The 26,836-nt window shown below is 39.3% G+C and overlaps 5 protein-coding genes across 6 annotated transcripts in view; 3 read left to right on the top strand and 2 right to left on the bottom strand.

Annotated features, from left to right (window-relative positions):
• Positions 1 to 645: 645 nt before the first annotated feature.
• LOC5500546 (activating signal cointegrator 1 complex subunit 1) lies at positions 646 to 7,153 on the top strand. The gene is made up of 8 exons (XM_032368952.2): positions 646 to 876; positions 1,917 to 2,117; positions 4,279 to 4,457; positions 5,113 to 5,202; positions 5,673 to 5,719; positions 5,796 to 5,915; positions 6,274 to 6,475; positions 6,775 to 7,153. Exons 1-8 carry the CDS (start codon positions 741 to 743, stop codon positions 6,889 to 6,891), a joined length of 1,092 nt encoding a protein of 363 aa, XP_032224843.1. The 5' UTR covers positions 646 to 740; the 3' UTR covers positions 6,892 to 7,153.
• LOC5500548 (methyltransferase flvH) lies at positions 7,085 to 11,014 on the bottom strand. The gene is made up of 2 exons (XM_001621928.3): positions 10,885 to 11,014; positions 7,085 to 8,011 (listed from the first exon to the last, which is right to left on the bottom strand). Exon 2 carries the CDS (start codon positions 7,998 to 8,000, stop codon positions 7,509 to 7,511), a length of 492 nt encoding a protein of 163 aa, XP_001621978.1. The 5' UTR covers positions 8,001 to 8,011; positions 10,885 to 11,014; the 3' UTR covers positions 7,085 to 7,508.
• Positions 11,015 to 11,057: 43 nt separating this feature from the next.
• On the top strand, positions 11,058 to 20,971 carry LOC5500547 (ras-related protein Rab-6A). 2 transcript variants are annotated; one of them, XM_001621930.3, is made up of 7 exons: positions 11,058 to 11,276; positions 11,357 to 11,415; positions 11,900 to 11,953; positions 15,681 to 15,786; positions 15,859 to 15,970; positions 16,319 to 16,412; positions 20,510 to 20,971. In XM_001621930.3, exons 1-7 carry the CDS (start codon positions 11,213 to 11,215, stop codon positions 20,648 to 20,650), a joined length of 630 nt encoding a protein of 209 aa, XP_001621980.1. In that variant the 5' UTR covers positions 11,058 to 11,212; the 3' UTR covers positions 20,651 to 20,971. The 2 variants fall into 2 exon arrangements, with proteins under 2 accessions (XP_001621980.1, XP_032224846.1); XM_032368955.2 differs by lacking the exon at positions 20,510 to 20,971 and adding an exon at positions 18,499 to 20,057 and having other exon boundaries at positions 11,060 to 11,276.
• LOC116607103 (piggyBac transposable element-derived protein 4) lies at positions 12,133 to 15,295 on the bottom strand. The gene is made up of 2 exons (XM_032368950.2): positions 14,904 to 15,295; positions 12,133 to 14,395 (listed from the first exon to the last, which is right to left on the bottom strand). The coding sequence occupies exon 2, from the start codon at positions 14,104 to 14,106 to the stop codon at positions 12,634 to 12,636; it is 1,473 nt and encodes a 490-aa protein (XP_032224841.2). The 5' UTR covers positions 14,107 to 14,395; positions 14,904 to 15,295; the 3' UTR covers positions 12,133 to 12,633.
• A 2,066-nt stretch (positions 20,972 to 23,037) lies between the features above and the next one.
• LOC5500545 (long-chain-fatty-acid--CoA ligase 4) overlaps positions 23,038 to 26,836 on the top strand; it is a 7,976-nt gene continuing 4,177 nt past the window's right edge. The window contains exons 1-5 of the mRNA XM_001621929.3: positions 23,038 to 23,427; positions 25,138 to 25,415; positions 25,791 to 26,039; positions 26,173 to 26,250; positions 26,338 to 26,410. Coding sequence (XP_001621979.2) covers positions 23,183 to 23,427; positions 25,138 to 25,415; positions 25,791 to 26,039; positions 26,173 to 26,250; positions 26,338 to 26,410 — 923 coding nt within the window. The 5' untranslated portion in view covers positions 23,038 to 23,182. The remainder of the gene's footprint in view (positions 23,428 to 25,137; positions 25,416 to 25,790; positions 26,040 to 26,172; positions 26,251 to 26,337; positions 26,411 to 26,836) is intronic.

Below are 26,836 nucleotides of genomic sequence, written 5' to 3'. Positions count from 1 at the left end.
AAGTACGCAGAATATCGAAAATTACGGTAAATCGCAGCTTCGCACTTTCAGTAAAAAATCGATTTGTAATCGGACTACAGGGGAGGATTTCTTAATAAAAAAATATTAAAATTCCATTGGCTCTTGCTCATTCTTTACGCCTCTTCATTAATTTTCCTATTTTCTTAGCTCATCAAATATCACGAACATTTAGCTGTTAAGCTAAGAATAACAATTTTCTAAGGCTAAAGTGAAAAGAGGGAACCTAGGATCTGTGAAATTCGTCGATACTTTCCTGATTGTGGCGAACTCGTCCCGGGCCTAAAGATCGAAAAATTCTTACGAATCTCACCAAAGCGAGCGTTGAAAAGGGTGAAAAACCCATCTCGAATATTCAGCAGACTCTGCCTGGTTGGAAACTTGAAACGGAACAAGGCGCTCTGGCTAGGCGCTAAAGGTCTTCGCTAATTCAATGTGTTTACTGCATAAATAAGTCGAACCAAAGTTTATCAATTGAGGTTGCTCTTAAAAAACTGTTATCGAACAACTGTTTTCGGAGCAAACTTAGAACTTAGTTCATTTCGGCTAGTTTTGAGGGGTCTTGGGTATCCTGTGTGGCCTACTTCCATGAATGGTATACCTGTGGGGCGCAAGTCCCCTATATCCCACAATACTCTACGCGGGTCGAAAATCAAAATGGCGGACAAATTTTCTCAAAGAAGCTCATCAGTTTTATATTTATTGTGATATCTTTGTGCCAAATGGATGTTCTACGGCCTTCAGTAGTATGGGTAGATGGTCGATGTTACCGAAAACTACCTTGCGAACAAATGATGGACAGTGGAACAAACAAAGAACTCGTAGAGGACGAAAGGAGGCAGTTAAAATACGAGCAAGGTAAAATGGTGCCGGTAAAGCTATGGAACAGGGACCGGACGTATGAACTACGCCCAAAAGAGGTGGGGTAAGGTGGGGGGGGGGGGTGCACTCGGACATAAGTATGACGAGGGGAAAGAAGGTCCTACGTATTTTTGTTATTTCTTTTTTGGAGTTCGACATCACGCGTTTGAAAAAAAGATTATCCTTGAAATTTTGGAATAGTTACTTGGATAGAGATCCCTGGTAGTTTTGGGTTATGCAATTTTGTGAGTTAAATTTTGTGAAAGGCCAGAAAATGTCTTTCTGGTCGCTGCCCCTGCCAAGAAGCTGTGCCGCATGCAACTTTTTATTATTATTATTATTTTTTTTGCAACGTTTTCTAGTTTTTTTTTTCTAGTTTTTTAGTCTTTCTCTGTTAATTCTTCCTCTTGAATCATGTACGTTTGGGGTTTTGCGCTCTCTGATAACAAGAAATGATAAAAGTTGGACATCCAATCATGCCATACATTGAAAGTTGTGTTCGGGAAACCTTTTCACTGCCTTAAAATGTGTGGGGATAATAGTGCCTCTGATTGGAGGAATCATTTTTATCCATGGGAAAAGTCTATTTTTGTAGATAAAGTAGAACATAACAAAAAATGCCTGCATGCTCCTGAAGAAGAAACCGTGACCATAAGAGAAATTATTTTTTGTGGCCTAAGTCAGGGTAGAACTTTGGAATTTTTGGGTTGGCCAAAAGTGCTTCTCTTTGAAAAAGTATATTTATCAATATATAATGAGAACAACATTACTTTTGTTGAAATAAAATGCTGGGAACCAGATTACAGATTACACATCTTTGTTCTGGTAGAGCATCTTGATTTTGAGAAAGAAAGGTGTGTGTTTATTAAATTCTTGGATCTTGTCTATCATGAGAAAGTGTGTGTGTTTCATTGTATGTAAAGGATCTTATATTTCTTTATTTTGTTTTTGATTGTTTGTTTGTGTATAGAATATAGTTTTTCATGGAAAACTGTATAATTTAAAAAAAATTTTAATAATAATTTTTTTTTTTATAGAGGATCTAACCTATGAGGATGAAGTGTGTGATGCACTTAATTTGGTTGAGTCCACTGCCAATGGTTTCAAGTCCAGCATGGGCATCTCATGTGAAGTGCACAGGTTCATCATCGGCTACAAAGGAAATACCAAGAGGCAGATAGAGCAGGATACAAACACAAGAATAAGCATACCAAGAGTGGGGCAGACTGGAGACATAGGTACTTCCCTAAATACAAAATAAAAAATGAATAATACAAGGATATATCAAGAATAAGTATACCAAGGGTGGGGCAGACTGGAGACATAGGTACTGCCCTAAATACAAAATAATAAATGAATAATACAAGGATATATCAAGAATAAGTATACCAAGGGTGGGCAGACTGGAGACATAGGTACTGCCCTAAATACAAAATAATAAATAAATAATACAAGGATATATCAAGAATAAGTATACCAAAGGTGGGGCAGACTGGAGACATAGGTACTGCCCTAAATACAAAATAATAAATAAATAATACAAGGATATATCAAGAATAAGTATACCAAGGGTGGGCAGACTGGAGACATAGGTACTGCCCTAAATACAAAATAATAAATGAATAATACAAGGATAGGCATACCAAGGGTGGGCAGACTGGAGACCTAGGTACTGCCCTAAATACAAAATAATATATGAATAAAACAAGGATAGGCATACCAAGGGTGGGCAGACCGGAGACATAGGTACTGCCCTAAATACAAAATAATAGGATATATCAAGAATAAGTATACCAAAGGTGGGACAGACTGGAGACATAGGTACTGCCCTAAATACAAAATAATAAATGAATAATACAAGGATAGGCATACCAAGGGTGAGCAGACTGGAGACATAGGTACTGCCCTAAATACAAAATAATAAATGAAACAAGGATAGGCATACCAAGGGTGGGCAGACTGGAGACGTAGGTACTGCCCTAAATACAAAATAATAAATGAATAGAACAAGGATAGGCATACCAAGGGTGAGCAGACTGGAGACATAGGTACTGCCCTAAATACAAAATAATAAATGAAACAAGGATAGGCATACCAAGGGTGGGCAGACTGGAGACCTAGGTACTGCCCTAAATACAAAATAATAAATAAATAATACAAGGATATATCAAGAATAAGTATACCAAAGGTGGGGCAGACTGGAGACATAGGTACTGCCCTAAATACAAAATAATAAATAAATAATACAAGGATATATCAAGAATAAGTATACCAAGGGTGGGCAGACTGGAGACATAGGTACTGCCCTAAATACAAAATAATAAATGAATAATACAAGGATAGGCATACCAAGGGTGGGCAGACTGGAGACCTAGGTACTGCCCTAAATACAAAATAATATATGAATAAAACAAGGATAGGCATACCAAGGGTGGGCAGACCGGAGACATAGGTACTGCCCTAAATACAAAATAATAGGATATATCAAGAATAAGTATACCAAAGGTGGGACAGACTGGAGACATAGGTACTGCCCTAAATACAAAATAATAAATGAATAATACAAGGATAGGCATACCAAGGGTGAGCAGACTGGAGACATAGGTACTGCCCTAAATACAAAATAATAAATGAAACAAGGATAGGCATACCAAGGGTGGGCAGACTGGAGACGTAGGTACTGCCCTAAATACAAAATAATAAATGAATAGAACAAGGATAGGCATACCAAGGGTGGGCAGACTGGAGACGTAGGTACTGCCCTAAATACAAAATAATAAATGAAACAAGGATAGGCATACCAAGGGTGAGCAGACTGGAGACATAGGTACTGCCCTAAATACAAAATAATAAATGAAACAAGGATAGGCATACCAAGGGTGGGCAGACTGGAGACCTAGGTACTGCCCTAAATACAAAATGATATGAATGATACCGGGATAGGCATACAGAAGGTGGGCAGACTGGAGACGTAGGTACTACCCTGAATACAAAATGATTTAATGAATAAAACAAGGATAGGCATACCAAGGTTGGGGCAGACTGGAGACATAGGTACTGTCCTAAATTCAAAATAATATATGAAAATTGCAAAGATAGGCATACAGACTGGAGGCATATGTAAGTACTACCCTGAATACAAAATGATATATGAATAATACAAGGATAGGCATGGCCTAAATACAAAAAAATATATGAAAAACGCAAGGATAAGCATACCAAGGGTTGGGCAGACTGGAGATGTAGGTACTGCCCTGAATACAAAATAATAAATGAATTATACAAGGATAAAGTATACCACTCCATAATTATTTCAATACAAATTACCAGGCAGTCTAAGCTTGTGTGTTAAAGGCTGCTGATGTGTGAATCTGATACATTTTCTTCTGTTGGTTGAAGTTATTACCGGTCAGTCAAAAGCTGAAGTGTTATCGGCTCGCCATAAGGTAGATATTGTGGTTGAGTCATCACGGCACAAGGTTCCATTCACACACTTCCTATCTTTCCCGCTGTACTTTGACCAGCTTGAGAAAAAAGCCAAAGAGTTCAAGCAAATAGTTCTTCAGGAGTACTCAGAGGTTTGTTACTTTGATTGTGTTATCATATATATATCATAACTAAACAAGGGGCGGATCCAGGAGTTCCAAAATGGGGGGACCAAAGCAAGGTTTTCAAGGAAGAGGGGACCAGATTCATTGTCCTTGCATGGATTTGCGGTTTCTTGTTATCTTTAAGCCAAGTTTCTGAAAATAGGGGGCAAGGGCCCATTAGGCCCACCCCTAGATCCGCCTACTTAAAACAACAACTGTGTCTATTTGGTCACTTAAGAATGCATTTTGGGTTTTAGTGACTTTTGATTCTCTCAGAAGTTTTGTTTCCATGTCGTTGCACTCAATTGCACATAATCACAGGCAGTCCTATAACATGTATATGGAAACTCACTGTGATGGTGTGCAATCATATGGTAACCACTTTGTGATTGGAATGTGATTTGATGTGACCGTACAGTCAAACTAGCTGGGATTGTGTGTGATTGAGTACGATTTATATGGAAACCAAATAATGCCTCAAATACATTAATTGTTTGCCTTTAGAGTTACACCTTTTGAAATTTACTTACTATATTATGACCCCCTATGCACATCTTACTGTATGCACAGTATAATGTTACATAAAGAGATGTGGCGTGATGTGGAAGCCTAAGGGTGAGATGTGTTTTATCTGCCTTTGTAGGATAGGGGCATTGATGCAAGTATATTCCAGGAACCCAGCAAACTCCATCTGACCATTGGGATGATGGTACTGCTAGGACCCTGTGAGGTGGTAAGTGTGCTTCAAGGAAAGGGGGGGGGGGGGATTGTGTTTGGTGTGGTTCCAGAATGGGGGGGGGGGCACTCCAGGGTTAGTTGGTATAACTCCAGATGTGTTGACTTCAGGTGTGTTCTGCGGTAGGTAAGGTTTTTGAGTTTCAATGGAGCAATGTTGGGGTAAGGGTTGTGTATAGTAGTAGGTCTGTGGTTCCAGAAGTTTCCGGGTAGGGATGTGCTTATAGTTGGTAGGTAGTTCTCCAGGGTCTGTGTGTTTGGTTACATGTATTGTGTCCAACGATTGGGTGAGAGTAAGTTTTGGGGAAGGGATGTGCAATGACAATGGTGCTGCAAGTGCATGTCATAAGTGCAATGCAAATGATTCCCTGTAAGTTGCCAAAATATTTCACCGAAAATTTTATGGACTGTTGTTAAAACAACACCAGTCATCAATTTGTTTTCAATATATTTCTTTTGTCTATTCAGGAGAAAGCTGGAAAATCTCTTTCTGAGTGTTACCAGGATCTTGTAAGGTGATACATTGGCCATATAGTTGATTGGTTTGTCGTGCAGTGCCTCACTTGATTTCATTGTTGTTGTTTATTGCAGGGAGTGTGTTGGTGATGATCCGCTGATGGTGGAGCTCAAGGGGGTTGAGTACATGAATGATGATCCCACCAACGTAGATGTGCTCTACATCAAAGTGCAAGAAACAGATGGAGGAAATAGGTATCCAAATCAAGTGGTTAACATTAACCATTTTATAGGACCCAATACAATTTACATTAAGTGTGAGGAGTGATTGGCAAACTTTTATGTTATTCAGTATTAATTGGTAGACAAGCAGGCTAGTTGCAATCTAGTAACAAAAATTTCATGTGCCCCCAATATTTAAAAACATTATAAGGAAATGACCAGTAGGGGTGTGGCCTTGCCCCCTAATGTTTTCTGTATTGTGCCCCCCTCCCCCCAATACAAGTCCTGCTATGGGTATGTAACAAAGCTTTCCCCCTTTTTTGTTTTAAGCTTATATATCAACACCATAAGCAAGACCTTGGTTTATAAAGTATTGGTTGATTATTTACAGACTTCAAAAGCTGGCAAATGCTTTGATGGAGGCTTTTGTTTCTTGTGGCCTGATGCGTCAAGAGTATGACAAAGTCAAGTTACATGCGACTATTATGAATAGTAAACAGCGAGCAACTTCTGAGCCACCAGACTCCAAGCGCAGAAAACCTCATGGCCCACAACAGAAGAGAGTGTCATTTGATGCTCGGAATATAGTAACCGTAAGCTTTTATTTAAGTACAAATAAGCCAGAATTACACAAGGAGCCAGAAATTGCTGGAATAGGTGGGGAGGAGGGGGGTTCCAGTCATGGATGGAAACAAGAGTAATTGATGATCCTTGAATAAGAAATTACCCACTTTTTGGTTGTAATACACACCCCTTAGCTACTTGTGTGACACATTGTGAGTGTATTCAATTTAAGGGTGCACACCTCCTAGCTATGTGCCTGACACATTGGGAGTCTATAGTAATAGGGCTACTAATTATGGTATTCAGGTTTTCATATTTTTTGTTTCAGCATTTTAAAGACTTCAGCTTTGGTGAATACCAAGTTGATCGCATCCATGTATCTCAGAGAGGAGTGTTTGACAGCAAAGGACATTACCACTGTTCTGCTGAGGTACTCATCAAGTGAAAAACATGGAACAACCATAGAACAGCTACACTAGTACAGCTACCCAAGCATGCCTTTAGGGAAGCCAACAAGGAGAATTGGGAACCAAACTTAAAATGTACAAAGAATGTGATAAGCAATAATTTTAAGCAACTCAACATGCTTCCAGGGTTCAGTACAAAAAGAAATGATCAAAACAAGACAAGCTGGACAATTACCTTACCAAATGTCTTTATAAATTTAAAGGAAAAGCTTATGTATAAATAAAACCTTGTTAATACTATTTTTTATGTTATGTTATGTTGCATTATGGGAGGCTACAATACATTGGGTTCCAGATGCTCAACCCAAATGGGTATCACTTAAAGGGAGCCCCACAACATACCCACAATGCATTGCATTGTTATTGTTCTCATCATGAAAAAGTATAAAATAATCCACTTTAAGACACTTTTACCAACTTTTCTACACTTTTTACAGTGAGGGGATGTAGTTTCGATTTTGCAAAATGTTTTGAATTTCGTTGGCAAAGAAAATGGCCGCCAAAGCAATGCATCATGGGTAGGTTGCCGGGCCCCTTTAACATAGTGGTGCATCTTTGACTTGTTATTAGTTCAGACCCGTTAGCTGTACTGCCTTTAGTTTTTAATGATTTCTTTGATAGCAGGAGACACTTTGGCCATTATTTCTTGTTGCTGTTCAGTGGTGAGATGCTTGAAGCCTTGAACACGCCCCAGACACTGCTTCGCTCCACATTGACACTCAAATGGTGCATCCATCTCATATTCGGTCAGAGTGTAATTAAATGTTATCTCTTCACCTTTATTGATGTCCCGTGTTGCCACAAGATGCCATGACAGTTCCTTTCCCTCAGGAGCCACAACCCCGTCACGTGCCTTGAACTCAAACTCAGCAGTTGGACTACAGGCATGATTGGTGAACTTTACTTTTCCTTCAGGCATGATATGCTTGTCTTTGCTGACTTGTACTGTGTGGCGATCAATTGGGTTCACATTCCCCCAGAGGTCACAAATGAAGTCGCCTTTCTTTATTTTCTTGACAGCTTTGAGGCTCTTGGAAGGTGGGACAGATGTGTTGTCAGTGACAATGTCTATAGCATCAGAGTCCATGGTGAACAATTCTAAGAAAATAGAATGACAATATAACGTATTTGTGATAGCCTTGCCCTCGATATTACATCATTGAGGACCGAGGGAAATGGATTCTTCATCAGGGGCAGACGCAGGGGGAATTTGAAAACAGTGTAGCCCAGGAATTTGGGATGTAGCCCAGGAATTTGGGTGATTTCTGTGACATTTTCCGCTCCTCCATATATTCAGTAGAAAATATAATAGTATTAACAGACATAGCACAGTCATGATATGTATTAGAAATAGATCTAGAAATTTTCTTGCCATAAGCTAACCCCCTTTTTCTATTAGAAAAAAAAAACTCAACAGATTTAACAAATTATAAATCCTGTATTTCAAAAGTCAGGACTGCTGTTCAATTAAACAAAGGTTCTTGCAAGGTTGTGAAAAACATGCACGCACGCACACACACACACATCCACTCCAACAAGCACCTTTCTTCACTACCATTCCCCTGCTATAATCCCCCGTTACTGTCTCCTCCTTCTAGGTTTACTTGCTGCCTATAACCACCCCTTCCCACAAGTACCCTTGCCACCTCCAACTAGCATCTTTGAAAATGGAACCAACTACCATACTAAAGCTACTAAGCCCTACCGTCTTTCCGACCCAGGGGCAGAAGAGTAGTCCAATAAGTGGGGGTGGGGAGGGTGGGTAGTGGTTTCAGGTGGAGGGGTGGTTGGTGGTTTCAGGGGGGAGGGGTGTATGGTGCTATAATAACACGGGGAATAACCTAGGTTTGTATGCACAGGATTTTAAACTGTTCAACAAATTTGTTGTTTGTTGGATATGTACCACTTAAAACCCGTTGGTTAAAAAAAAACGTTCTTATAAAAAGAATCTTCCGCTCAGAGAAGTAGGGGGGCACTGCCCCCCCTTGCCCCTCCCCTTCCGCCGCCCCTGCTACCTCAAGCATCCTTTGCCCCCTATTATTCCCACTCCCACTAGGACCCTTGCCCCGATTAACCACCCTTGCCACCTCCCACTAGCATTGTTGACAATAGAACCCACTAGCATGCTAAAGCCCTATCATCCTAACACAAGCATACTTGCCCCCTATTATCCCAACTCCCTCTACCATTCTGTCCCCCCAGAGCCAAAGCAGGCCATGTAAGATTGGGGGAGGCACAATACAGAAACATTAAGAAAATATTGTGGGGGCACAGCCACGCCCCTTCTGGTAATTCCCTTTTTTATGAAGATATTGAAGATATAGGGGGGCACAGAGGGTATGTGCCCCCCCCCCCAATATCTTCAATATCTGCTTCAGCCCTGCCTCTACCATACTCACCTCCAACTAGCATCCTTTCCCCGCCCCTCCCCTCCCACAAGCATCTGTACCCCAGCCCCCTTCCCTTTCCCACTAGCATCCCCCACCCCTCCCATAAGCATTTTCCCCCTATCCCCCCCCCCCCCATTTTCAACTAGCATCATTGTGCTCTACCAGCCCCAACCCCCTCTTCCCCCAATCCCGCCACTAGTGTTCTCTTCCACTTATGCCCAGAGCCTCTACACCTACCAAACCCAACAGGCAATGCAATAAGTATGTCTTAAATGCTCCCTGTAAAACTGGTAGTAGCAAAAAAGCAGGTTAGTCTAATACACATAAGCACTAGACAATATTATATAGCAGAGGCAGCGGAGTGGTCCCATAAGTGGGGAGGGAGGGGGGGGGGCAAAGTTGGGGGGAGAGGGCTGGGCAGTGGTTTCAGGGGGAGGGGTGGTTGGTGATTTGAGTGGCGGTTTCAAATCCTTAAGCACTACTTATAAGTATGTGGGAAATAACCTAGGTTTTTATGCAAGTGATTTTAAACTGTTCAACAAATTTGTTGTTGGCTGCATATGTACTGCTTGAAACCCTTTGGTTTTAAAAAAACGTTCATATATAGAGAAACATCTGCTCAGAAGTGGGGGGGGGGGGTGGCACCCCACCCCACCCTGTATAGTGAAAGTCTCATCCACAAAAAAACTGGTACTTGACTCTGCCAAATTCTTCAGATCCCCTGAAGAAGTTATATTAACAACGAACATTTGGCAGAGTCTAGGGATGTGTCTAGAGAAAAATGCAAGGTTGGTTCCAGAGTAGTAAATCACTGACCATGGATCAATTATGTTCATCTAGATCCATCTAGAAACTTTTTCTATCCAAATGCACAGTTATATATCATGTCTTCTTAACTACGGACAAATGGGTTGACTCATCTTGTCACATGAACAGGGTGGGGTCCGCACACCTCAGACCCTCTCCTTCTGCACACGCGCCTGGAGTCAAGAACCAGTTTTTCAGGCCCGTACCCAAATGCACCCCCCCCCCACAATGTCAGAAAGTCCACTTTCGGTTCTCAATAGACATGCTATTTGTAGACAAAGCTATAAAGCATAAGCTAGATCACTCTGGTATGTCATTAATCCATTAGTCAGGCGTCCCGTGGAGATACTGCAAAGGCAAAAAAATCCTTTTTTGTTTGTTGGGGGTGGTCATATTTCTACCAGAAAACTCCCTCCTTCCCCCCTCCCCCCAAGAGAAAATATAGGTCCACTTTTCGGGTTTCGCATCCTCTCCCAAGAAAAATACTGGGTTGTTTATGGTTTACGAACGCGACGATTTGGATATTTTGGTGATTTAGTGAACGTTTTCGACTAAGTTACTTGTTTTGTTAATTATTTGAATTTAGTTAAGATAACAAATATAGTTTGAATAGTTAGCAAGAAACAGCAAACAAAAAAGAAACAATAACTTAACTTAGATAAAGTTTGGCACGAGGACCAGTGCACGAAAATAAATAATCAGCCAAAAAAAGAAAACAAACGCCCGAAATAGTGACAAAAAGAAAACTGCCCGGGAATTTGAAAAAGTACTTACATCTTCTGAAGTGCAAAGCAAAGTGCGGCCTTTAAATTAAAGATTTTTTAAGAGAAAATCTGAACAATGCAGCTACTAGCGAAGCAACGACACTTGCAGAACTTGGGCTACCTGTGAAAAAGCCCATATTTGGTATCTTGGTATCTTCACATCCAGCCGTGACGTCACGTTGGCTCACATTGCGCAAGCGCAGAACCCGTAACAGTTTTGACGTGGCTGGGTTTCCCGAAAATTTCACCAAAGGAAAACGAATTTTCAACAGATCTGCACCTCTAGATAATACTAAAACGCATGAAGGTAGTCTAGGTAATAGACATACAGTTATACAATGTCCTCGGACTTTGGGAACCCGCTAAGGAAGTTCAAGCTTGTGTTTCTAGGAGAGCAAAGCGGTTAGTAAGGGCTGTGGTTCGCCGGTAAATTTCTCATCGAAGCGAAGGAAAGCTAACGATATTTGACTATTTTTTTGCAGTTGGTAAAACCTCGCTTATCACTAGATTTATGTACGACAGTTTCGACAATACATATCAAGTAAGTTCACGCCCTTTATCGGTAGCATATAACCCGGCGAAATTCCTACACTTGTGATCGTAGTAGTTTGATCCCAGTAAAGAGGTGTTTTTCAATGATTATTCGATTGTCCGTATTCGATTTTCCTGCATTCTTGTGGTACTTATAACGGAGGTGGTATAACTTACATGGCGATGTCCACTCCTCCATTAATCCAGACAACAGTCGGATTTGTCTGGCTCAAAGTCAAACTTGTACCGTTGTTGTCTACTTAGGATAGGTCACTAATAATTCATCGTATTTTGCAATTTTGTTTTTACTTGTATCCTTTCACACTACCCTGTAAATAAACCGTATTAGCTTCTAGAATTTTTTGGTTTTATTATTAGTTTGGGAAACCTTTTATTTATATCTGTTATTCGGTGAAAATTTATCACATTGTCTGATTATAATATTGATGTTTGTATTGTTATAATGTTGTTTACATTTTTACTATCATTTCCAGGCAACAATTGGCATAGACTTCTTGTCCAAGACAATGTACCTTGAGGATAGAACAGTAAGTCTATTGATACACTTTTTTTATAAGAACATCTAATTTTTTATTTAACCCTTTGGTGCCTGCCCTAAAATGGGCCATTTTTTGTGACTCTTATTGTAAAATATCCTGCCACTTCTGCTTTTATCCGATTTGCTTGTGCTATATGTCTATGGAAAGAGTACAAAATGGGCTACACATTGGTTCCCTCATTTTTAATTTTTTCACCATTTACTAATTATTTTTTGTATTAATTTATGCTAATTAAGGTGTTACGTAATATACTATTTACAAGAAAATATCACATTATACACTTGAAATCAAGTCAATCAAAAAATGTTGAAAACAAAATTGTTCCCTATCATATAATACACACTTGCTATAAATTCTAGCCTAATGCACAAAAAGAAGAGAAAGTTACAGCAGAAAAGCTTACCATATGTAAATTATGCTATTTAGGGGACGGGTAATAAAAAATTATTTTTTTCTGAAATTATCAACAATATTTAAAATAAGAACACTATATCATGGTTCAATAGTGTCTTTTATACACTTATAATCAGCTTTGTGTTATTCTGCCTAGCATTTCTTGCTTACAATTGCTAGTATTCACTAAATAAATTATGAAAAACAAAAAAAAAATAATGAAATACTAACTGTACACAGCATTGTCCTTGCAAACTATAGATAACTAAGCACTCTTACTCATGGAACTCCTTGCTGTGCCATATTTTAAAACAGTTCTGGGTGCTGGTGAGGTGCAGGTATGCCTGGCATTGTGGTGCTTCGCAGTAGGTCCTGACCTTTAGTTCCTTTCCCGTGGTTGCATAACAAACCTTACAGTTTCTCTTCACATCCGACATCATTGGCATGTGGACAGTCTCAAACTGGTTAGGTGCCCTAGTTGGTGGCTTGTGGGCAGGTGGGGGACCAAACTCTTCTAAGCCTGCCAGCTGTCTCACTAGTTCTTCTCTAAACTCAGCAACTGAGTACTTCTTCGGGCGATAAAGTGCTGTGTTGTCAGGGTTCTGGGCACGGTGAAGCTGGAAAAGAATATAGCTATTTACAACAGCTATATCAATCATGTGGAAGAAGAGGACTTTCCACCATCTTCTGCACTTTGAGAGAGCGTTGTTCTTTGTCATCAGCTGGTCAGATCTGTCCACACCATTCATATAGCTGTTGTAGTTGTTGATGGCCATCGGCTGCCTCACTTCGATGTTCGTCCACTGTTCTCTGGATTTCACTTTTCTTGAAACAATTACATAATCATTGGCACATTCAATGGAGGATAAGATAGTGACTGGTCTGTTATCCTTCCACTGCTGTGCCAAGCAAACACCATCTCTGTGCCATCTCATACTTCCTCGCTCTTGCTTCCCCGCCCACTTTCTGCCATTCTTCATCTCCTCTGGAAACCCCCTTCTATTTTCAGCCGCAGTGCCAGTAGCTGGTGTCTTCACAAGGAAAAGATCCTTTATAAGTGTCACTGATGTATAAAAGTTATCACAATACAGATGGTATCCTTGATTGAGTAGGGGTGATAATAACTTCATGACAACATCATATGCAAGCCCATTAGTACTTGGGGCATTCGCTGTCTGTCTTCCGGCATAGACATCAAAGTCATAAGTGTAACCGTTTGCACTGTCTGCCAGAACCCACAACTTAAGTCCCCATTTCGTTGGTTTGTTCTTTATATACTGCCTCATACCTGAACGATGCTTACTCTTTACCATTCTTTCATCTATTGCAACATTCTGGAAAGGCTGGTATAATGCCTTGCACCTCTCCTTGAAATGGTCAAGGAAACTGCGTACTTTCCTCAGCTTGTCATGATCATCCTCTTCAATTGGATTTACAACATGTAACATGGCCATCAAGGCCTTGAAACGGTCACGTGCCATGATTGCCCTTGCCCATAGCCCATGATATAATGTTTTTGTGTTCCAGTATCTGTGGAACGAGCTTACATTCACAAGACCACAGTACAGAATCAGGGCAATAAGTCGATTGATTTCCTCAGGGTTTGTATCGTTCCATGCCCCCATTTCATTGGCATACGACTGCTTCTGCTCGATGTTGGCATAGGCATAGGCACTGGTGTTTGCACTGATTTGCTGAACTAGGTGGGCAGTAAAAAACAGCTGAAAGAAGTCCACCGCACGTGTCATGGCTCCTCTCAGTAGTGGTACTTCTAAATGTAGCCCAGGAATTCTACTCGGAGCAAAATCGGGGAGCTGGTTTACTTGGTCAGCATCTCCATAGCTGTTGTAGGAGGCTGCTTGCTGTGGCTGGGCAGTAGCCAACTGCCTACGCTGCTGGCCTCTTCCCCGTCCTCTCCTTCGCCCTCCGCCTCGTCCTCTCGCTCAAACAGGTCTCGACGCCGAAGATGTCGCTTCTTCTCCCACACTCTCATCACTACTCGAGGACCCTTCAGGATGAGCCTCCTCATCAACAAAACTAAAATACACAGCAGAGAAAATATTAGTTATTTTTGTGATGATCTTTTTGGTGTGTTGTAAAAATTATTGTGAAATTACACATGTCGGAATGAAAACATAAAAGCGCATCGAAACTATAAATGTCAAAATAAAAACATAAAGGCGAATCGAAATCAGTTTTAGTCATTCAACACTATAAAATATGGATAAAGAGAAGCGTTTTAGCACCTAGGGTACCGATAAAAATGTTTTTCAGGCATTTCTTATGCAAGAATTTCTTCGGCTATATGTTTGTTTTCGTATGATCTTGATAGGTGTGAAGTGCGATTCCCGGGAAAATCACTCGGCACACATCTAGGTAAAAATATGGCAAAACAAATATATCCAAATCGAATAAATACAATATAAATTACTCAGCTAGTAAATTGGAATAATAATTTGAAAGAAAACACGAGGTAAATAACATCAATTTAGCGAAGTAAAGAGCGAGTATTTCAAAGCGTCTCTTTTGTTTACGATAAACTTACCTCGTGTTCGATTCAGCTTCACTTCCTACTTCCATTTCTTGGTCCAACTCGAACTCTTCACCACTAGAAATCCCTCCTACCTCACTGTCCACATTACTCTCTACATCGCTCTTTTCATTCATAAGAATTTCTGCAACTTCTTGAGCTGTAAATCGCTGTTGATCGTTACGTGGTCGCTTACTCGAAGACGCCATTTTAGATTTTGACCAGAGCAAGCATGAAGCAGGGATTATAATCAAAACTATGGCTAGCCAATCAAATCCCTGTATAAAAAAACTCTGCAGTCTGATTGGGTATATCTCATTAGCCATTGTAAAGACTTTTTTGTTTTCAAATAATAACAAAAACATTGCTATGACAACGGATACGTCATCGTTCCATATGGAACGATTTCAGCAAGGGCCGGCACCAAAGGGTTAAGGCCGTTCTTATTTTTGGGACATTTTAAGGCTGAATATGTTCTTAACGATGTTCTTGTTTATAAAGGTTTATATAGGAATATAATACCCAATGGATTATAAGGAAGATAATTACACTAATAATTAATAGCAATAATAAGGTAACTAATATCAGCACAATTTGATTCTGCATTTTAGAACACATCAGGACTAAAAAGAAAAAAAAGTTCTACTATCTGAGCCTTGGCATGTTCTTAAAGTTAGATGAAATCTCAGGCTAGACATTCTTATAAAAGAGGTTCTTATAAAAAAAGAGTGTATTAGTGATTCATATGTCAGCCCATTTTTTTTTCTTTAATGCATGATTTCGCTTTTAAAGGTCAGACTTCAATTATGGGATACTGCCGGGCAGGAGCGATTCCGCAGCTTAATACCCAGCTACATCAGAGATTCAAGTGTCGCAGTTGTTGTCTATGATATCACAAGTATGCTGATAAATGCTCTAAAAAGGTGTTCTGACTTAAATTGAAATCCTAAACAAGTTGTCTTTCTTTTAGATTATAACTCATTTCAACAGACTTCTAAATGGATAGATGATGTACGCACAGAGAGAGGGAATGATGTCATCATTATGCTTGTAGGAAATAAAACAGATCTGTCTGACAAAAGGTGGGTCTTCTGCTATTTTGATAAAACCCATCATGATCATTCAATAAAACAGATAGTCAATCAAGTAAATATAATAATAATAATAAATAACAGACAATACAGTTGGTACCATGGAACCCAGACAACAAGCCTCCTATTAATGGAATTTTGGTTTTTATAAGGGTATCTAAATACAAGATTTAAGAGAAAATAAGTTTTATTTTAGTGATTGGTAAAGTTGCTGGTGTGTAATATGCAGCTTGTAACCTTAGGATAATCGCTGCTTTTTACTAGAAACCAAATTTCTCTATATACCCCCACCCACCATTACAGCCTTCATTTTTTCATCAATAAACTTGTTATTTCTAGGCAAGTTACTGCAGAAGAAGGGGAAAGGAAGGCCAAAGAGCTGAATGTCATGTTTATAGAGACTAGCGCCAAGGCTGGCTACAATGTCAAACAGGTGAGGTCAAACTATATCCATAACAGGAAGACTTTGCTTGTGGTTCATTCTTTTCCCATACCATGATTACAGTATGTGCTGGGTGAAGAATGGGGGAGAAAGGAGAGCTAGTCAATGCATACTGTACTTTACATAGGTGTAGTGCACTCTATGTACCTTTATATTGATTTACAGAGTGCAAAACGCTTTGGGACTTGCTTGTTGCTTTCATATAGCATTTTGCCAAGTTGAAACTAAACAACAGAGTTTGTTTAGAAGTTGCAAAATTTGTTGTAGAATTAGGAGCATCAATTAATGTAGCTCACAACTTCAGTGTGAATTTTTTCCCAAAATATGGGAGGTGCTGTAGGTTGTTTTTTTTAAAGCGAGCAATGGGTTTATTCAGGAGAGAGTTTTGTCAAAAGCAACTGTAACACACAGTAGCGACTGTAGGTTTGTTGGGGCCAGTGTCTGTGTTCTCTTTCATAACTGGCTCTTCATGGGCACCAAGGGTACGTTTACTGAAAAAAAAGACATCAAATATATGTAGACCAGTGTTGGTGAGGCCCGTACTAACTATATAGTCCAGAAGTCTAGTGATTGTAATTCAATTTGATAACAAGCAGAATAATAAAAAGTGCAAAATAACACTAATGGGCACTGTTTTACTGTCAATTTTTTGCAAAGTTGTTGATTTTGTTTTAATTTGATACATATATAAATTAATTTGTTGGTCATAGGTAAGTTTGTTGAGATAAATTGGTACAATTTTACCATGCCATACATGAGGGGTACCACAAGTTGTCTCTGTGTTCTAATCTGTATAATTAAATCCTGTCTTATTTCTTTAACCATATAATTGAGTTTATAGATAAGTTTTGACAAATGAAAGCATTATGCTATCTTAGTTTATAGAATAGATCATAGTTACACAAAGAGAGATAAATGTTGTTAACATTGATTCAAGTTAGGAAGTATAGCTACTAGTATTGCTACTTTTCATTTCCCTTCTTTGTGTTTACAGTTTATTTATTTAAACTACACTAAAACAATTTCAAATAAAGCTAAAGGTGTTAATGAAATTTGGGAAGAGCTATGCACTTTTTTTGTTTATCAGAGATGCCAATAAAATTGTCACTGGCTGTGCTATCTGGAAGAGGCAATATATAAAAAGTTTAGTAACTGTCTCTGTGATGAATTTTCCACAGCTAGTTCAAACTTCTGTTCTTATGAAGGTTTTTTTTCTCTGAATTAAAAATTACAAAGCCTCTTTAAGATTGCTACAGCTTAAATGTGTTAAATGTTCTTTTTTTTAAATTTTTATGTTTGCTAAATTCTAACCAATGTGTTATTTTTTTTTGGTGTATTGTTTACAATAAAATTTTCTTTGTTGCAATTTGTTAATTTGGTTTTCCAAATAATTTTGTTAGCTGAAAGTGGTCTTGAAGCCTTAAAAAAGTCTCTTACAATGAATAAACAATTTTTCAAATAACCATCCCAGCAGGTCGGATAGCTTACATTCTAAATATTGGGAATAAATAGATTCTGCTCTAACTTGTTTTAGCCTATCTCCTTGTTACATACAAGTTCTTTATTTTCTTTTTCTTCTATAAACATAAAGATCATAACTAAACACTTTTTCTTTCTAAACACCCTTTTACTTATGTTCTTAATCTTCTGTTAGTCTTCTGGTCATCTGATCACTGATGTTTTCAATATAACTTTATTGTTAGACTTTTTTACTCAAAGATGCCCATCTATTACCTTTCCTATCTGCATCTGTCAACTCAGGTCAACTTGTGGTTCCATGATGTTTGCATTGTTCCTTGTAGCATGAAGAATAAACTGTGGCATACCAACTTTGTTGACCAAATAATGCTAATACTTTAATGTTTAAATATGCTTAACGCTTATCTAATACTAATACATAATGTCATCAGCATGGATAGAGGGGCATTGAAGCTGTTAACTACTTGTTACCTTTTTAATAATTGCGATGTCCTTAATTCTAAAGAATGGCATTAACACTTATAACATGCTGCATTACATAGCATTTGTATTCTGGCATCTCTGATTTAGGCTCCGATGTGTTTTGTTTTGTGTGTAGCTCTTCCGGCGCGTTGCGGCAGCATTACCTGGTATGGAAAGTACGACTGAGAAGACGAACAAGGAAGACCTGATTGAAGTTAAACTTAAGGACACGCCTCAGGAACCCCCCCAACAAACAGGCGGATGCTTTTGTTAAGGGTGTAGGCGCATGGTGTAGTAGTCTAGCTAAGCTAAGCTAATGGAGAGGCAGGCAATGGCTAGAGCTGTTTGAAAATTCAAAAATTTCCTTATGGATTTTAACGTTATTTTAAAAGTCATATGCTGTTACATGTACCAGGCTGCAGAATTAAGAGAAAGGTGGGGGAGTATCATATATAGCCATGCCCTCTTTTTTATCTGCGCCTATCAGCCCTTGCCTTATCTACCCCTGCCTACCCAGCATCCTGCCCCTAAAGAGTATGGGTGTAAAGAAGTACTTTGTATAAATATGACACGCCTCTCAGGGAGGGGATCTGTTTTCGGCTCTGTATAACACGCACAATGTGCACTTTAGTTGTGTGTTGCTATGCAAGGCGTGCATCTTTGGTACTGCTGAATCCATCTCTATGATGCTGTATTTCAGTAGTTATCTATCAGCAAACAATAAAATAGAACTATTTGACTTCTGATAAAAAAAAAAGTTTTCATAAATATGTTAAAACCAACAACAAACACACCAGATTCCTTGGTAACTATATTGCCAAAATTCATTTTAACGAAGGGAGAATAAGTTCACCACCCTTTGCCCCATGCTGCAGTATATAGATGAGCAAATACTGACTCTATTGTTTTATACTGGCATGGCCAGTCAATGTATATTTGCTATTTTGTATTGATTTTTCTGTCTAAGAGGTGTGTGTGTGTGTGTGCATGTTTTAGCTATATGTTCCTCATCTAGAGGTAGGTCGCATGACAGCTGATGATCTTTATTGGCTTGCAACATATGATTCACAAGTTCTTTCAAACCTCCCAAAAGGCAAAATACTTTTTCCCTGCCTGTCCCCTAATTGTTTTTCATAACCTAAAAAATATATAATGTTGATATAAAAGACCTTGGTACGTGATTCAGGTTGCAAATCAAAAGACTCTGGATCCGACTGGTGTGACAAATATTTTTTTTCTGCTGCAAAGAAGCAGTTTCAGCAGCGAAATTATTCCGCTTGAATTGCTGTAAAATCAATTCCATCTTCAAGAAAAAACAGCCCCATCAAAATCATGACAATCTATGGATAATAAAATTATTTTTCATATGGTATTTCATATTTACAATAAAACCGAAACAGCATTGTCATTCTAGCCTGCGTTGACAGCCGAACTTAACCCTGGGGTAAATCCCCACCCCTCCCCCCCCCCCCTCTTGCTTTCCAAGACCATTCCCTCACATAGCCAACAAAAACACCTTTCCCCGTCAACAACATCCATGTCATTCAAGTCTGATCCAGAATATTAAAGTCAGTACAGTGCAAACACACTATTAAGAAACACTAGTTGGAGGATAAATCAGTGGTTCAAGTGTTGAGCACAAATGTAAGAAGACACAATTTATTTTTGAAGAACAATAAAAAAAAGTAAAGCGCCTACTGCACTGTGGTAGTTTTTGTGTGTGGATAACCAGCAATCCTACCCTGCACGATAGGTATAGATCTTTACTACAAAGATTCATTTCAGACCACATTGCCTGGCTATTATATTAGTTGTCAAAAGCACGACTTTGGTTATAGTCGGTGCATAAGGGAAAAAAAACACTAGTTGGTGCATTACTGGTGAGTATTTTGCAAATATAGAGAAAAAAGACAGCAAAAGGATTGCTTGATACACACAAATAGTGATGTCACTTCCCGCCCAACCCCACCCCCTTTCCTCCCAAGACCACTCCCTCACACAGCCAACAAAAACACCTTTTCCCCGTCAACAACATCCGACTTGAATCGAGGCAGATGCTTCTGTGTTTCATTGGTTGGTTCTTTGACTCCAGAGACCAATTACACGTCAAATGGCGACCTCTAAATGACCTCCCTTCTCGTTTTTAGATGTATAGGAATTTAGCGCTTGAGTTGCCTGCCGGGAAAGACATGATGACGGAATGGGGCGAGTATGAGGATGACCTCATTAAAGTCACCCTTCAACACACACCGCAGCAGCTAGACAATGCAGGCTCATGTGGCTGCTGAGCAAGAGAGGACTGGTAATTATAGACCGTCAGGTGTTGTTGCGCTAGTTCGGATGAAACGTATAGGTTACCAACAATCGTCGCAAAATTATTGTAAAAATATTTATCCATTAATAAGTCTAAAGTCTAAAATCGGTGAGAATATCGATACAAGGTGGGGCTATTTATTTTATGATGCTAATTCTAGTATAATATACTAATTAATGGTGACGCCCCCATGTCGAGAGGCATCGCTTGGGTGTCGCTCGTTTCACTTTCTGTGTGGAGCTAGTGGCGGATCTAGGGGCGGGCCCAGGCCCTCTCTATTATCAGATATTTGGCATAAAAAGAAAATAAGAAATCTAAGGAAATCCACGGAAGAACAATGAATCCGACCCTGGATCGCTTCCCCTGGATAAGGAAGGGCGCTTGGTCAATGGGCATAAATATCTTTTCTTATAAGCTGTAAAATCTACGAACGATTCACCCATTTCACGACAGGACTTTCCCTCCCCCCTTTCCAATTTTGTTTGATCTGCTCCTGTTCTCTTTTATTCTCCTGCTGCGCGCTGCTTTCTGTGTCGCTCGTTTCCTTTGCTCCCAGGGGCAGATCAAACAAAATTGGAAAGGGGGGAGGGAAAGTCCTGTCGTGAAATGGGTGAATCGTTCGTAGATTTTACAGCTTTTAAGAAAAGATATTTATGCCCATTGTCCAAGCGCCCTTCCTTATCCGGGGGAAGCAAGCCCCCCCCCCCCCCCCTCTTTTAGCAGCCAATAATACAGTAAATGTATGAGACATTATCTTAAATACAGGAGAAAATGCCTTGAAAGTCCCTTGTGGGCCCCCTCCTGTTAAAACGTCTGCCTACGCCGCCATTATACCAAAAGGCTACTTGCCTCTGATCTCTACCCTATGGTAGCCTACATACGTGACTCGCAACACAAATCCTTTTCTCTAGAAATGCGTCATGTCTAATTAATAAGGGTGTCATGTTTGTCACGTAAGGTGTTGCGCAATGTCGACACGTATTTATATATCAGGTCCGTACCTAGGATTTTTCTTTTGTGCGGGGGGGGGGGGGGGGGGGGGGGGGTGCGAAATCCGAAAAGTGGGGGAGGAGGGGAGGGAGGGAGTTTTCTGAATAAAAATCTGACCACCCCCGAAAGAACAAAAAGAGATTTTTTAAGCCTTTGCAATATCTCCATGGGACGTTTATTGTCGGATTTGGCTACAAATACAAGTGACTTATGGTTTAATGACATATCAGCACGTCCATTGAGAACCGAAAGTGGACTTTCGGCTGTTGTGTGGGGGTGCGTTCGCACCCCCTGCACAACCCCCCCTCCCCCTCTCCCCCTGGGTACGGGCCTGCAGATTATCCCTGACACCCGCATCATTCGCGACTAGCTGACTAGGGTAGTATTACAATTCTAACTTGTCCAAGGGACGTGATATGTTTTTTACGAGGTTTTAGGATAGTTTAAAACTGTATTTAGTATTTAATAATTGAATTAAAGGAGGTGGAGATGTATCTTGTGTGTCCTGCTAGCTGTTATATCGTTGCCAATCCTTGGGGTACCATCATGATGATGGTATATATCTTTCTTACAACTCTAAAAACTGTTATGTTATGGATGCTCGTCGGGATTAGAAAAATTCTAAAAATACCTGCACCCCAAAGATTACAACCCTAAAAAAAAATTGCCCTAGAAGCAAAAATTACCCCTAAAATAACATTTTTAATAAATAAGTCTCTTTTTTGTCAGATACCTCCTAAAAAATACCTGGATGCCCGATTGACCCTTAAAAATACGGCGATTATCCTATATGAGAGAAGCTGATCGTAAATTAAATAAACAAATATGTGCCGCCCGTAGCCTCTTAGCCTCGAAACTAGAGTAGGGTCAGTCCTTTCCTGGATGTATGGATCCAATCTTGGACATAATAGATATAATCAATACAAGGACGGGGTATCTGCATTAAACAATCCGGTATTCTTGAGTGTCGTTTAGCGCCAGATACTTAGGTGGTTATTGTCAGTCTTGGTGGAGTGATGTTATGCTGTTTGGAGATTAGTACTTAAGGGCTGTAGTTTCCAAATAAAGTCGTTTTCTGGGAAGTCACACAACATAAAATCCATTCCCGTGCAGTTTAATCCCCCTGTGATTACCCAAATATTTCCGGAAAACTTATCGCGCAACACAAGTTGTGTATACCTCAAAAAACGCGTTCAAAGTTCGAAATGAAGAAAATAAAACAATTAAACGTCACCTACAATGACGTCACAAAGATGATGAAGAAAATCAACCAAATTGTCAACGTCAGAATAACTAATTCGCTGCTTTCCACCTTGGAATTGTACCCCCACAATGGGGTAAAACACAGGGAGATTTGTGTTAATTATTTTTCCCCACTATCAATATTCATCGCTCTTTTGTTGCCGCGGTTTTGAGGTGCGCGCGCATGTAGCTAGTGGAGTGACGAGAGAAGCGTGGACTTTGCTCCAAGAAACACTCCATAAAAAGCTCCTCCACTCTAACTGATTGCTTTAAAATGGAGCGATCTCTGGTGGAAAACGTCTTCTTGTTCACCCTAAATGTGGCTGGCTGGCTATGGGGAGTTATGAGCTTTGTGCCATGGTATTACATGAGCGGAAGAAGCGGGCAAATTCGCCGGCAGAAAATCCAAGCTCGTCCTACAAGTCTGGTTCCAGGCGCACCGTACCGAGACGTAGAACATTTTGACGCGCTTGTCACTACACTCTACAAAGGGATAACAACCATGGACCAGTTATTTAGGTATGTTTGCAACGTTTAGTTTAAAATCAGCTGTCAAAACTGGGGTTTCGGGGTTCAAGCCACAAGTGTATGTGGACACTTCCTCCGAGGTCGCGCGTAAAAGTTGTTGTGTAGTGTACAATTCTATACTTACACGCTGCTAAGGACAAAACCTCGTAACAACAAGATTATTTTTTATACAAACTTGATAAACGAACCAAGTCTACATCAAGGACTATTATAGCATAAGGTGTTTTCATTGCGTTTGTAGCTGTGTGCTTTAAATATCTTACAACCCACGCGAACGGAAGCTGCTGCGATATCTACTCGAATCACAACAAAACTTTTAGATTCGAAATCAATAATTTAGGATGAATGAGCGTTCCAGATGGACGGCCCTCATTGTATTTTTCAATCCATATTTCGTTTTTATGGAACTAATAGGAGTTGAGAAATAAATGATCGGGTCTACTGAGATAGTCTGGACTTTAAACTCATTGATGATCTCATCTGCATTTCGCTGACAACCTATTGAATGAACGTAAAAACTGTCAACAAACCATCCTTCACCACTATTCCATTACTACTCGCTTATAGGATTTGACCCGAGTTTTCTTGCGTTAACAGTAATCTATATATTGCATCCATCCAATTTTCCAAGAAATAGCAAAATTGAAGCAGAAATATCTGTAGATAATGTTTTCCACGTTTCATTGTTAAAAAGGCTTGTCAATCACTATATCATTTCAGGACGTAATGCTTCCTTACAAAATCCTTAAATCATGTGATTTTGACAAGGTTTGACGTCCTATGATTTTCATGTCTTTTTTGTCTAAAAAAATATTCCCTACTTTATCTGAAATCAAAATATATATTTTTGTGATTTTGCCAACATTGTTCTAAAGCTTAATACAATAGCACTTCAAAGTTGTTTTTATATGCTGTTGCTTTACTAAATATTAGAGGAGCTAGAAGTTTTAACTTGACAAAAGAATGTTTATGGTGTCAAGTGGCTTGTGTAATAAGTACAAAGTTCAGCCATCACATCTAACATTCAGGGGAGTTCATTTTAAGATGGGTATAGCTTAGTTAGCAACCTATAGGCAAAGATATAACGTAGGGTCATGTTTATAAATATATTTATTCAAGATGGTCTCAATATTTTGTACCCAATTCTTGATGCATTGGAGAAATGGTCAAGCTTAGGAAAGCATCCAATCGATTTATCCTTAGCAGTGTGTCAATGCAAAGTTTTATTAGGGAGAGGTGCACAGTAATTGATATTGCACAAATCAACAAGAAAAAAAACTATGTTTTTGCCATCAGTGTGGGGAAGGTGTTCCCCCTCAGTTATGTAGCTGATTTGTCAGCATTTTAAATTGTTTTGACAAAAAGGGCAAGTACCACATTCCACCCCCCACATGTATTTTACCATATAAAAGATACTGGTATAAAGAATCCCTTATGCAAATAGTGGAGTTTAATTTTTTTTTTCAATTATGTAATTCCATCTAACAAATACTTAAGAATATACATGAGATAAGTTCATCATATCAATCAGCCACCAGATTTGAAGAGCCTGGAGCTTGGGCTTGACTGTATGCTTCCAGTGGTAACCACATGGGATGTATATTAGACACATTTTTTCTAAAGAAAAAAAGAAATTTACCCCCTAAAAAATTCTCTCTGGTCTTAATCCAGTTGATATTTTTTTGTAAACCTACCTTCTAGACGCTCTGTTCAGCTATATGCCTTTCGAAAGTGCCTTGGAACAAGAGAAACACTCAGCATTGAAGAAGAAACACAACCAAATGGAAGAGTGTTCAAAAAAGAAATTAGGGGAGAGTACAATTGGTTGACTTATGCAGAGGTTGACTCTCGTGCAAGAAACCTTGGCAATGGTCTTATCACTCTTGGCCAACAACCCAGGCAGAATATTGTGGTGTTTGCCGAAACTCAAGCTGATTGGATGGTGTCTGCACTATCATGCTTTGGATTTGGCTTTCCTGGTTAGTTCATTAAAGAATCCAATCAAACTGCAATTTATTTTGCTTTTCTTCCAGCTAATTCAAGCAAGTAACTGAGTAACAACAAGTACTGTAACAAACTTCAATAATCATTTTAGTATCAGAGTTCAGTATTAGAGTTGGTGGAATGTTATTTTGCAAATAGATTGTTGTATTTTGAAATGTAATCAATGTGAGGAATGGCTGATCAACATTGGAACAATTGTTTTTTTTTTGTTTTTTTTTTTTTTTTTTGCATTTCAATGATGCTATACTGATGACACAGCTAGTGTTTGTATAGATTTTGCAAATAAAATTGCTTGTTGACATCTTAATCTATTATTATTAGTTATTTTATTAATGTTATTCTTTCCATAGTTGTTACAATCTATGCAACCCTTGGAGATGAAGCCGTGGCACATGGTATTAATGAAACAGAAGTGAACTTTGTAATAACAGACTCTGTTCTGCTCCCTAAGCTGGCAGCCGTCTCGGGGCAATTAACACAACTCCAACACATTATTTATATGGGAAATGCCAAAAAATCTGTGCTGATGAATTTTCCAAGCTCTATAAAGCTACACTCAATGGTGGAAGTTGAAGAGCTAGGATCAAGGCAAGGAAATGGTAAGCTTTAATTTTTTTTTTCATTCATCTTATTTTTCTTTATGATTCACTTTTTGTTGATTTGATTAGTACTCATCACCGCCATTGTTACTAGATAACTGTTTATAATTATTGTTATTATAATCCCATATAGCCCAGAGTAGATACGTACCACACCCTGAGGATACTGCAGTAATTATGTACACAAGCGGCTCCACAGGGTTACCAAAAGGTAGGTTTATAGGGCATTCCTTATTTAGTCATGACTACATGTGGGATGTTAATGTAGATAATTTACTGACGCTTTTATAATTGACAGGTGTGATAATCTCCCATGCCAACCTGTTAGCTGCTACAGCTGCCATGGGTGCCAGAGTTGAGCCATCCATCACGTAAGTACTGTTTGGATTGTTTTCTCATGTCTGAGTAGCTAGTACAGGGGCCGATACAGGGGTGGTGGATTGGGTCGATCCCCCCCCCATCCCCCCACCCTTTTGCAATAAAAAAAAATGAACAGTCACTTTGTTTGAAGAAAACAAATGTCTGAGGGATGGGAGGTGCTGTCAATTTTCCTTCGCCTGCTTGACTTTGCTGACGCGACAAATCGATTTCAGAGTGAAGAATTGTAATATCTATGTAGTGACCTACCAAGAACCACTGGATCAGTTATAAGCCTTTAATGCAGCCCCCATTTTGAAATCCTGGATCCACCCCTGTAGTAAGGGTGGGGGGTTAAGGTTATTTTTTTGCTGGGCTGGGCTGGGCTAAATCGTTGAAAGTAGCTAAGAAGGCGATCCTTTTTGATGTTGTTTTGGTTG

The sequence above is a fragment of the Nematostella vectensis genome, chromosome 9 (assembly GCF_932526225.1).
Source record: "Nematostella vectensis chromosome 9, jaNemVect1.1, whole genome shotgun sequence".
NCBI lineage: Eukaryota > Metazoa > Cnidaria > Anthozoa > Actiniaria > Edwardsiidae > Nematostella > Nematostella vectensis.
Note: the sequence above shows the minus strand (reverse complement) of the source record. Positions and strands in the feature narration are given on the sequence as shown.